The sequence below is a fragment of the Odocoileus virginianus genome, chromosome 5 (assembly GCF_023699985.2).
Source record: "Odocoileus virginianus isolate 20LAN1187 ecotype Illinois chromosome 5, Ovbor_1.2, whole genome shotgun sequence".
Classification (NCBI taxonomy): domain Eukaryota; kingdom Metazoa; phylum Chordata; class Mammalia; order Artiodactyla; family Cervidae; genus Odocoileus; species Odocoileus virginianus.
The window spans coordinates 86933350-86945819 of record NC_069678.1 but is presented as its reverse complement, the minus strand read 5'-3'; the positions used below and the strand labels follow the sequence as shown (position 1 = coordinate 86945819).

The 12470-nt window shown below is 41.6% G+C and overlaps 1 protein-coding gene across 1 annotated transcript in view; it reads left to right on the top strand.

Moving 5' to 3' along the window:
• Positions 1-12470, top strand: part of MACF1 (microtubule actin crosslinking factor 1) — a 338082-nt gene that overhangs the window by 201926 nt on the left and 123686 nt on the right. Inside the window, 7 exon segments of the mRNA XM_070468372.1 lie at positions 971-1133; positions 1887-1970; positions 4356-4463; positions 4645-4743; positions 6179-6331; positions 6641-6729; positions 9598-9733. Of these exon segments, the coding sequence (XP_070324473.1) occupies positions 971-1133; positions 1887-1970; positions 4356-4463; positions 4645-4743; positions 6179-6331; positions 6641-6729; positions 9598-9733 (832 nt within the window).

Genomic DNA, 12470 nt, shown 5'->3' with positions numbered 1-12470 from the left:
TTAAAATGAAAATAGAGTTATTTCTGTGTATGCTTATTTAAAGGCAGAGATTTGTCAGAATGTTGTCCAGAATGTATACTGTCACTTAATTTCACACTGTCACTTAATTTCTACCCCATCCTGACTGATTCCTGCCTTTAAATAAGCATACACTCACTGACCAGGGAACGCCTGTGTCCCCTGCAGTGGTGGCATGGAGCCTTAACCACTGGACCAGGAGAGAATTCCCCAGCTTTGATACTTAATATAAGTCATTATTCATAGTGGGGCTTTGCAGAATTTCTTGCTTCCTTTTCATTTGCTAATTTAGTGTTTTTATCTGTTACTTGAGGTTCTACTTTGGATGACTGATTTGAATAGGAAAGACAGAAAACCACCTATCTGAGACCAGGCTAGTTAGGAAAATATATAGGGAGAGGGGTGATAAAGATTCATGTAAGTTTGGATTAATTCTCTATAAATGAATTATTATCCCAAAGCTAGTTAGACTAATAAAAGTGGAATAAGAAGCTGTTACTGGAATTAAGAGTAACTACTCTTTCTTACCCACTCTCCCCCTACTTTTCTCCCCAAGAAACCACAGTGAGTCATAAATCATGGCTGTACACTCTGACAGGTCCTCTATCGCCAGGAGACCAAAGTGTGCAGGCACTGCTGCCTTACTGGCAACCCCAGTAATCCTTGGCAACATAGGTGAAAAAATTGACAAGGATTATCACGGGATGCCAGGCTTCAAAGCAGTTTGCAGGTCAGCAGGGCACGCCTGGTTTCTACTCACTTCTCCCCACAGAGTACTGGGAGTATGCATGGCTCTCACTCAGCGCTGCATTGCTGTTCCCTCAAAATAAAGATGTGTTCCTCCTGGTCAAGCCCAGCTGGAGGCATGGCTGGGCTAAAGAGGGAATTGCCTTGTTTACTTAGTTTTACTTAGACCAAGATATCTGATAGCAGTTTCCCTTTGCTTCTGCAGCCAATCTGAGCTAGAAAGTATCCAGGAAGTCCTGGGAGATTACCGAGCCTGCCATGGAACTCTCATCAAATGGATTGAGGAAACCACTGCCCAGCAGGAAATGATGAAGCCAGGCCAGGCTGAGGACAGCAGAGTACTCTCCGAGCAGCTCAGCCAGCAGACGGTGGGTGTGGCCATGGCCCAGTGGAAGTCACAGAGGGAAGCAACTGGCAGTTAACTTCCCCCCTGATATCAAGACATTCTGAGCCTCTTCTGAAAAGGGTTCAAGCAGAATGGTCACTAGATATTGGTTTTGCATTAAGGCCCCTTCCAATCCTGAGTTCCCGTGAGTATATATTGAAAGCACTAGAGGGTCAATATTGCATCTTGTTTTGCTAGGATTAGAATATAGGAAATGAAAACCCAGGGAAGCTATACGTTGAAGAAAATTATTTCATTCAAAACTGTTTTTATATGTTGGTATTTTGAGGGGTTTTTTTTTTTTTTTGGCTCCCTTACTTACTATGAGAACTTGAACCAGTTGCTTAATCTCTTAATATTCTGCTTTTCTCAGCAGTAAAATGCATGTAGTCCATTATTTGTTCAACTGCCCTCTTAAGGTTTTTGTAGTTAGGATTAAATGAAATGATACGTGTAAATTACTTAGAACAGTGATTTTCAAAGTGTTGACAGCCAAAGTAGCAGCTTCAGCATCACTTGGGGACATGTTAGAAATGAGAGTTCTCAGACTCAAACCCAAATCTATCGAGTCAGACACTCTGGGAGTGGGACCCAGCAATCTATGATTTAGCCAGTGTTCTAGGTGATTCGGACACAGCTAAGGTTTGAAAACCACTGCATTAGAACATAATAAATGCTTACCTGTTTCAGTGATGATAATGACAATTATAAAATGCTGTGATGTTTTGGTTCCTAGGAGCTGTTTGCAGAAATTGAGAGAAATCAGACAAAACTGGACCAGTGTCAAAAATTTTCCCAGCAATACTCCACCACTGTAAAGGTAATGCTGCCAGTCCTAAAAATAACACAAATAGTCTCTAGCTTAAAGATCTGTGTCACTGGAGGTTTTGTTTTTGGACAAGTAAGCAGGTCTCTTCTGTTCCATCTTTAAGTTAATGCATGTGTGTGTTTGTCATGGTACATATTTGGGGATGCTCAGAGAGGTACCAGGCAAGAAATGAGTTTCAAGGAGTCTCCATTTGACTCCTGAATGGATGAATGACAGGCCTCTCAAACTTGCCATGTGAAAAACAGAATGTTTGGGTTTTCCTCTCAACACACTTCTCACTGTCTTGCATATCTCAGGAAATAGTGTCATCATTTTCCTTACTGCTAAGGCAAAAAAAGCCCAAAGAGTCATTCTTCACTCTTCTCTTCACCTTAAACTTTACGTTTAATAGCAGTCTGGGCACTAGTTAGGTCCGTCTTGCGTGTTTCCCAGACCTGACTACCCCTCCCCGCCTCTGCCACCCCCCTTCCCCAGGTTCACGTCTCAGTGAAGGACCTTCTGGAGCTGCTCCAGTGCTCTGAGCTGCTCTCTCACTTCTGCTCCTGCCCGCTCAGGCTCTTTGCCCACACAGTAGCCAGACTCACTCTGTAAGAACATACCACATGTCACGGAACCTCAGACACTGTTGATTATGAGCCACGTTACTTTACGTACTGCCTGAAAGGGGGAAACTCCACCAAGTATGCAAATGCCAAGTGAGACATTTTCCAATTTTAGCGATACTAAAATGTGAGGGAAATGTGTACCTTGCCATAGCGGAAACGTGATAGATGAGATCCTGTCACTCTCCTGCTCGGTACTGTCTCATGACTTCTTGTCACACTCATACTGAAATTCTAAATTCTTTTATAGTTTATCAGGCTATGCAAGATCTGGCTCCCTACTCCCTATTTCTTTGATAAGGTCTTTAAAGAAAACTGACCTGAGATTCTTCTATATTGATTTGTTTATCACATGCCTTCCCACTAGAATGGAAGTTCCAGGGGAGAGAAGTTTTTTCTGACTTATTCCCCATTATGTGTGTAGCACTCAGAACAATTACAAGTGCATAGCAGGTGCTCAGCAAATAGTTTTTTAATGAATACATTTCTTTAGTTAATAACAGGAGACTTGGTATCACAAAGAATTGAATTCAGATCCTACCTTTGCCATTTTCCAGGCTTCAGACTTTGAGCAAACATTTACCCCTTAGAGTTTCTGTTGCTATGTTTCCAAAATTGTGAATAGTAGCTACCTCACTGAGTGATTGCTAAGATTAAATGAGATAATTTATACATAGGACAGTGCCTCAAAATTAAAATACGTTCAGTAAATGGTAGCACATGCTTTTATTTTTATTAGTATTTGGTTGTTAATACTACTGTGCTAAGTCGCTTCAGTTGTGTCCGACTCTTTGTGACCCCATGGACTGTAGCCCACCAGGCTCCTCTGTCCATGGGATTCTCCAGGGGATCTTCCTGACCTAGGGATTGAACCTGTATCTCCTGTAGCTTCTGCATGGCAGGCAGATTCTTTACTGCTGAGCCACTGGTGAAGCTTTTTTTTTTTTCCCCCAATAGACTGCTTAAGCACTCAGTCAGTATTTTTCTCCTGCCTAGAATTTTCAAAATTGACAACAGAAAGCAAGACATTCCAGGTGAAAGGAACTTCATAATTAAAGGCACAGAGGGATAAAATACAATGATTACATAAGGAAACAGCAAATTCTAGCTATCCTGGTATAGCTAGAAATTGTATCATACATGAGAAACAGTGACTATGAAAACTGAGAGAGGAGATTGGGGTCAACCCATGAAAGGCCTTGTTCAGTTCCTTTGTCTTTACCGTCTATTCTTGCTCCTCAAAATTTGGTCTTTGAACCAGGACCATTGGCATCACTTGGGAACTACTCAGAAATGCATAAGCTGCATTTTAACAAGATCCCCAGGTGAATATTGATATTTGAGGAGATCTCCTCTTAAGTCATTGACAACTTTCAAACAGGGAAATGAAGTGGTTATCTTTTTGACTTTAGAAAAGCTATTCCAGTAGCATGACAGAGGTGAGAGTCTATGGCCCATGGGAAAAGGTATTAAAAATAATAATAATACCTCACAACACAGGAAAATTATATGAACTTCAGCCTGCAGTGTCTCTAAGTTATGTTTTATCATACCCAGCCACATTCTTTCCTTTAGTTACTGTCTGTGGCTGCTTTCACTTGCAGTGGCAGAAGTGAGTAGATGGTATGGCCTTTTCAGAAACTTTGCTAACCTCTATTCTAAAGGATTATCCAAATGTTAAAGGGTCATCACCGTGGAAATGCTGCCATGCTACTGCATGGTACGTGTGAGCCCTAAGCCCGCTGTAAATGCGGTTCCGTGTCTTCCTCCCCAGGACTATGAGTTACAGCTGATGACATACAAGGCCTTTGTGGAATCGCAGCAGAAATCCCCGGGCAAGCGCCGTCGCATGCTCTCCTCTTCAGATGCCATCACGCAAGAGGTGAAAGGAGGGGGTGGGCAAGGGTGTGTATACTGTCCTCGAGGAATGATTCACTCTTCGGGGCCTTATGATTTGATTACTGTTGAGCGTGTGACGTCATGAGAAACTTCCTTTTATTGTCAACTATTTAAATTGACTTTTCTGGCAGATAACTTATCTAAATCGTTTTCTTTAATCATAGTTCATGGACTTAAGGACTCGCTATACAGCATTGGTAACCTTAACAACTCAACATGTAAAATACATCAGTGATGCGCTCCGGCGGCTGGAGGAGGAGGAGGTGAGTCCAGCGAGTCCTGTGCCTCATCTGCCAAGATTTAAAATGCACACATAGCTGATGTCCTTTGCTCACAGTACTTGAGTTCCACGAAGTTGCTGTGTGCACTGCACTGGCAAATTAGAGAATTCTTGTACCCACGGGAACACAGGGTTAGGTTCCTGCCAACTTTTGGTCAGTGGATAACATACAACCTGGTTTTATGTGTGTGTTTTTTTAAAAGCACTTTATCTAATGCCTGTGTGCTAAGTCCGCTTCAGTCATGTCTGACTTCAACCCTGTGGACTGTAGTCCACCAGGCTCCTCTGTCCATGGGATTCTCCAGGCAAGAATACTGGAGTGGGTTGTCGTGCCCTTCTCCAGGACTTTACTTAATAAATCTTGCTGATTCACTAAACTGAACTCATATCTAAGAGAAGCATAACTCACACCTGAACAAATCTTATTAAAGCACATTTTCTCTCTAAGGCACATGACAACCTTCTAGTGAATAATGAGGACTAGTGAGGACTAGTGAGGACTGACCGTCTTGTGTCCAGCGCTTCCACTTCCAGGTTTTGTTATTATAGAAACATTATAAGCATAAGAAAGAGCTGTGAAGAGAAATCCTTAATAAAGCATAATTTGTTAAAGGGAAATATTGGAGATACCAAATTCCATATGGTAGAATGCTATGAAACTGTTAAAAATAATGAAGTAGATTTAAATGAACTGACATAGAAAGATACTTATAGTACATTATTTGAAGGAAAAAAATAAGTTTGAATTCTGTGTATAATCACGATTTCAGGAAAAACAAGAGTGTACCACAGAAGTACAAAATGAGCATAAAAACACGTTTAGAAATATCTGTACCAAATTCCTGGGGAAATTAGGTTAAAGGGACATATATTATGCATTTCAGATTATATGAATTTGTTGTAATGAGTTTGCAGTCTTTCTGTAATTAAAAAATCTGTGTTTTTGCAAAATAAGCTTCCATGTATTCAACAACTCTTACAAAAAAAATGCTCTTGGAAACATTAACCTGTACCAACTTTTGCCTACATAAATTGGCCAAAGATTTCCTTTATGTCAGTATATACTTCATTTAATCTCTGTAGATGTCCATCTGTTCACTTGAAAACCTAAGAATTATGAAAATAAGATGCTATATGTGAAGGGCTTCTTAAAATTAGTAAATAACTATTGACTGCACATCCCATAGGAAAATAGCGTGCTTTTCTAAGAAAAGAGCCAACCTAGGTATAATGAACTTAGCTATTAGCATCATACAGGCACTGGTGAACAATGCTGTGGGTGGGGTAAATTATGTTTAACTTGGGGTTATTAGAGGAACTGATTGAGGTAACTTTAATATCTTTATTTTAGGAACTCTGAATCAGGCCTGTCTAGTAAGACATTGACCAAGATACTGATTTTCTATTTCCTCTTCTAGAAAGTGGTAGAGGAGGAAAAACAGGAGCATGTGGAGAAGGTTAAAGAACTTTTGGGCTGGGTATCTACCCTAGCAAAGAATACACAAAGCAAAGCTACCTCACCCCAGACCAAAGAATCAACAGACATTGAAAAGGCTATCTTAGAACAACAGGTGAGTGAAAGGTCCCTCTATCACTTCCTGGGTAGCATAATATGAGATTACTCATTAGGTGGGATAATATAAGGCACATATGGGCCACCCAGGAATGATCATTATCTCAGTAAATGTTAGCTTCCAGGACTTAAAGAAACTGAAGAAGTCATCTTATTTGTGTTTCTGCTTTCTAAATCACTCTAGATAGTGGTAATGAAAATCTTACCTAAGCTAGGTTTTTTCCCTAGGATTTTATTTTATTTCAAATGACTTTTGATTCTTCAGTTTCTTGGGCTCTGAAGTTTTCTCTTTTCTTCTACTACATAGGTTCTAACAGAGGAGCTGACAACCAAGAGGGAGCAAGTCTCTGAGGCCATTAAAACTTCACAGATCTTCTTGGCCAAGCACGGTCATAAGTGAGTCATAAATGAGATACTGTGGCACATCTAAAGGACTGGATCTTACTGACTCAAACTCAGGGTCATGATGAGAACTCAGGCTGGAGAATTCAAGGTGGCAGGAGTCAGATTATGAGGAACTTTGTAATTCATGCTGAATTTGCATTTTATGTGTCAGCTGTGAGGAGGGCTTTTGAACCTGATCAGGCTGTTCATAAAGATTTCTAAAACAGTTTCATAGAGAATGGGTAGACATGAGGCAAGAGTAGAGGCCTCAGAGACCAGTTAAGAGACTGTTCTGACAATTTAGGACAAGAAATGATGAGGTGGAGAGGAGACAAAGATTCAAAAGATATTAAGGATGATGAACTTACAGGGCTTTGTGACAAATAAAAATGATGGGATGTAACTCCCCGGTTTTTGGCTTAAAGCACTGGGCATTTGGTGATGCCGCTCAGCGAGATGGGGCGTACAGGAGAGGGTGTGGCTTGAGGGGTAAGAAGGCCGCGTTAGTTTCAGGTATTTTGAATCTGAAGAACCCACAGGACATCAGAGCATAAACCTCTAGTGTGTGTTCGGAAGCCCCCGATGCGTTATTTATGCCTCAGGGGTTCCACTGAAGCTGCCCAGTGGCAGCTATATGTGTCAATTTAGAATTTATGAGAGAAATTTGAAGTGATAGAGATTAGCATAGTAAAAACCACGACTGGGTTATCTCACAAGGGTTCAGGGGCTTCTCAGCCTGTGAAGGAGCCTACGAGGAGTAAGAGGGAATTACGAGTGAGACCTCAGAGCCAGGGGAGAGCAGGATTCCAGAAAGAAGGAAGTGGTCAGAAGTCAAGTCGAGGTGTGTGTGTCGTCGCTCAGTCACGTCCGACTCTTTGTGACCCCACGGACTGTAGCCTACGAGGCTCCTCCGTCCATGGGATTTTCCTGGCAGGAGTACTGGAGTGGGTTGCCATTTCCTTCTCAGGCTATTTATTCTGGCATGTTGGAAGTTTTTGGTGACTCTGGTGAAAAGTTGGGGAATGATGTCAGATTTAGAGGAATGGGGAGCTCGTGAGGCGAGGAAGATAGTGGTAGTGAAATTAGACTACTCTTCCTAGGAGCTTGTTGTGGGAAAGGAGAGAAATAATAGAGCAAATGCTCAGAGTAGAATTTATGATCAACAGAGAGTTGTTTTTTTTTCTTAAAAGATTGAAGGGACTTGACTGTATTTATGGACTACTGAGTCTCAAGGAGCAAAAGGGAGAGAAAAATTGAAATCATGGGAGAGGGGTTGCAGAGGATGTAGAAGGGGATAAAATTCGTCTGTGGGTAGAAAGTGCAGACTTAAGTAGGAGTTGAGGCGGCTTTTCCTCTGAGGTCTGGGGAAAAGGAGATTAGGGAAGATATGCTGCTGCGGCTGCTAAGTCGCTTCAGTCGTGTCCGACTCTGTGCGACCCCACAGACGGCAGCCCACCAGGCTCCCCTGTCCCTGGGATTCTCCAGGCAAGAACACTGGAGTGGGTTGCCATTTCCTTCTCCACTTCATGAAAGGGAAAAGCGAAAGTGAAGTTGCTTAGTTGTGTCCGACTCCTAGCGACCCCATGGACTGCAGCCTACCAGGCTCCTCCGTCCATGGGATTTTCCAGGCAAGAGTACTGGAGTGGGTTGCCATTGCCTTCTCCAGGGAAGGTATAGATACAGGTAAATATGCCAGAAGTAAAGTCAGAAATTAAGAGAATTAGTGCCCAGTGCTCTGTATTTTCTCTGTGAAATAGGTAAAGAGGTTGTTGCTGAAAGTTAGAGTGGGCGCCAAGAGGATTGTCAGGAAGCATTGAAGTCTGGTAGTGGTTGGACCAGGAGGACTTCTACATGATTTTGGAATCTCCCCACTAGATAGACTTGGTCTGCATGTGGGATCAGGGAAGTCGAAGGGCTTGATCGATCTGGAGCTGGAGTCTTGTTAGTGAGGAGAGAGTACAACGATAACAGTGAGGGATTGATCGAGAAGGTGGACTGTGTATCTGGGCTTAAATGAGAAGAAGCTAAAGATAATAGATGGATTAAGAGAAATGGAGAGGTCAAAGAGGGTTTGGGAAATCTCAGTAAGTCGACAGGTAGTTTCAAGATGAATCGTAAGATTCAGTCTCAGAAACACAATGTATTGATAGAATGAGAAAAGGAACTTGCAGAATTCACCAGATTCAAGAAAAGGATTTGAAGAAAATCTGGTAAAATACTAAAGTTTTGGAAAGTTGGATAGTTAGGTAATGAGTAAATGAGTTTGTTGTATTCTTCTCTTTTGTCTCTTCAAGATATTTCATTTTTAAGCCATGGAGTTACATGTATTCCCCATCCCAGTCCCCCCTCCCACCTCCCTCTCCACCCGATCCCTCTGGGTCTTCCCAGTGCACCAGGCCCGAGCACTTGTCTCATGCACCCAACCTGGGCTGGAAGAGAAGAGATATAAGAGTAAAGAAAGAAAGCTAGCCAGGTAGAATTATAATCAGAAGTGATAATCAGATAGTAGATTCTTGAAGTTTAAAATGTCAGAAGTGGAATAATTTTAGAGGATGGCAGCTTCCAAGTTTGGATGAGACTGAAGTGGCCTGGAGGCCATTTGGATTGGGAAGTTCGCTGGACTGTAGGTATAGAGTGTTAGATAATTGGTGGCATGAGCATTGACATCAGCAAGAATCATGACTCAGTCTAAGACAGACAGGAAAACTATTAGCTAGATGCCAAAGTGTTCAGTGAGTATGGGAGACTGACCAGAGGATCCATCATAAACAGTGACAAAGAAGAATACTATCCAAGGTGGAGACGTCATTTTGAAACAGTAGAGGAGAATTGAGGGAAAAGGTCTTTCTCTAAAAGAGCTTTAATGCTTTTATCTTCTAGGCTCTCAGAAAAAGAGAAAGAACAGATATCTGAGCAATTGAATGCCCTCGGTAAGACTTACCATGACCTTTGTGAAGGTTCAGCAAGCCAGCTTCAGCAACTCCAGAGCCAGCTGGCCCAGCAGACCGAACAAAAGGTACTTGGACTTTTTCTCCCCAGGTGTTGGAAGGGTACCTTGGGAACAGTATGACTGCAGCTTTGCTGATTGAGAGTCGTGATCACTAGCTTTCCATGACCAGTGTGACTTAATTTTTAACCTCACCATAGCAGCCATTTGTCTCGTGTTTCTTTTCTGGGGTTCCACGATGTGTTGGTCAGTCGGAATCACTAGAAGGTGCACATGGCTAATCCTTTAGACCTGCTTCACCATTGTGTCATCTTGCATTTTGTGGCAGACCACAGTCAAGGAGAACCTGAATTCTGTGTCATATCTGATCAGAAGGCAACACGGTTACTCTGTGGCATTGTCACTCAGAAGACAGCAGGGAGTTCTCAATATTGGGAAGTAAAGGCCGTGGACCTCTTCCCCCCATACTTTTTTTCCCTATCTACTAAATAAATGAGAAATGTCAATTTCCAAAACAAACTGGTGGATTAGCTGCGCTGACTGAGACGCTGGTTCCCCTTATCCATAGTCACCCCCTCATGTGACATCTTTACCAGTTACCACCGTGTTCATTGCCTGGACCACATGGAAGTTGTTATGTTCCTGCTGGTTGTCCTCAGTTCTTCCTGGATACTTGTGTGTATATGTAAACTTACCATATTATATACATGTGTCTCTAGGATATATATGTGTGTTTGCCTGCTTATTTCCTATGTTGTGAAGCAATGGCCAAATCCTGTGAGGCAATTTAAGCTCCTGTGGCAATCAGATTTGGTCTAGATAATGCTCAAAATGATATTTAGACAAAATATGCTTTGACTCTGATCCTGAAATTTGTATAGCAGGAGCTGGAGTTGTAAAGGCCACAATGTAGAACTGGCTGTGATATATTTGAGAGCAGATTTCCAAAATGAACGTGCTGGTCTAGCACTCTGTGAGGTAACCCACTTCTAATGGCTTATTGCTTCACCATATACGAGAGTACATGAAGAGTTTTAACAAAGTCGCTTGCTGAGAACATCCAGTTCTCATTTTGAAAGGTTAAAAAAGGGGAGAAAGAAAGAAAGAAAGTCAAGCTGCTGAGCACCACTACATTGAGCATGATGTGTCCCCCTGTTACCGTTCGTGTGTTTCATGTGAAGTATTGTTCTGATTAACTGACATCCTTGCTTACAAGTTTAACTAACCCTTTGGAGTTTAAGCACAAATGCACAAAGGGAAAAGAGGACGACCTGTTTGGGGTTCTTTTTTGCAAAAAACAAACAGTCGCATGCTGGACGCTAACACCAAGCTTACACTGTGTGTGCGATACGGCTGAGCTGCTCCATAAGGCTCTCTCTCTTATCTGCCCAAGGCACACCCTGCAACTCTGGTAAGTAGAGCCTTTTATGTTTTCTTTCCTCTTCTCCCTCTATCATCTTCTGCTTGTGTAGGTCAGAATGCTCGTGTTTGGTGGGGCCGAAATGAATCTCTCTGGATCATTTCCCAGCTCAGTGATTATTGCCTGTCCTCCAATTATGAGGGTGTTAGAAGGAACAGTCTTTTCTCTTTGGCTGGACTCTGGGTGTTTTTTCAATACAAGCATGTCTGAGAGTCCATGAACTCACAGAAGAAATTATACATCTCTGAAAGAATCTCTTTCTTTGTCATATTGTCTGCTTCTGAATAGCCTTTATATGAATTTTGTAAATGGAATTTTTCATATATTTCAAAGTCACATACCACAGTGGGATTTTCCCTTCAGTCCCTACAGACGAGATAGCTGGTAGAGTCACATAACATACGTTTACCTTATGCAAGTTAAACTCTATATCCTGGGTCAAAAAACAAAGGGAAGATGAAGACTAACACATAATATAATATTTTAAATAGTGTGAAGAATTCTCAGTTACTCCATTATTTGAACAAACATAGTAAGATGAAGATGCAGCCCTGATCTGGTTCCTCATTTGCTATCTACTCTCCATCTCTGATAGTATGCAGCTAATCCAGCTCAAAATTCTCAAAGGCATATTCTTAAAATCTGGGCAAAGTAGGTTAATGATTTTAAGGATTTCCTTATCATTTATCAGTTTATTCATTTATTCATCAAATGTTTCTTGAACTGCTGGTACTAGTTCTAGACATCCAATGGGCAAAGCACCTGCTTTTATGGAGCTTGCTTCTCACCGAGACAGAAATGAAGTGCATTATATGGGAGGCAAGGAGGTGACTGACAGTTGCTTCAGTAAAATCTTCCATGGATAAGAGTTAAACAAGGACAAATAAGTAATACTGATCAAAGAGGGACAGGTATAAGCATGTATGGAAGATGAAGATGCTGAACACTAACATGAGGAAGTAGAAAGTTGGAGAGTGATAAAAGTGATGTGTTCTGAGTGGTAAAACACTTCAATGACTTAACTTCTGAATAACATTCTGCCTTGAAAGGCTTCAAGATAGGAATTCTTCAGAAACTGTTTTGAGGCTTTTTTATAAGGATGCTTTTGACAGTGTGTAAGGCTTGCCTTATTCTGTGTCCTTAGTACTGAACTCCTTTGTAAGATGGAGCTCTACTGTGCTTACTCTTCCTGCTCCCCTGGATCTGACTGACGAGGGAGTAGCTTGAAATTTAGAGTCAGCCTTTGGTTTGATTCTGGAACTCACTTGTTTTGTGACCTTGGACAAGTTACCTAATCTCTGTGTACCTCATTTTCTTATCTGCAAACTAAAAATTAATTGCCTTCATAGGATTGTTGTGAGGATTAACTGTCACTGCTTAATAAAT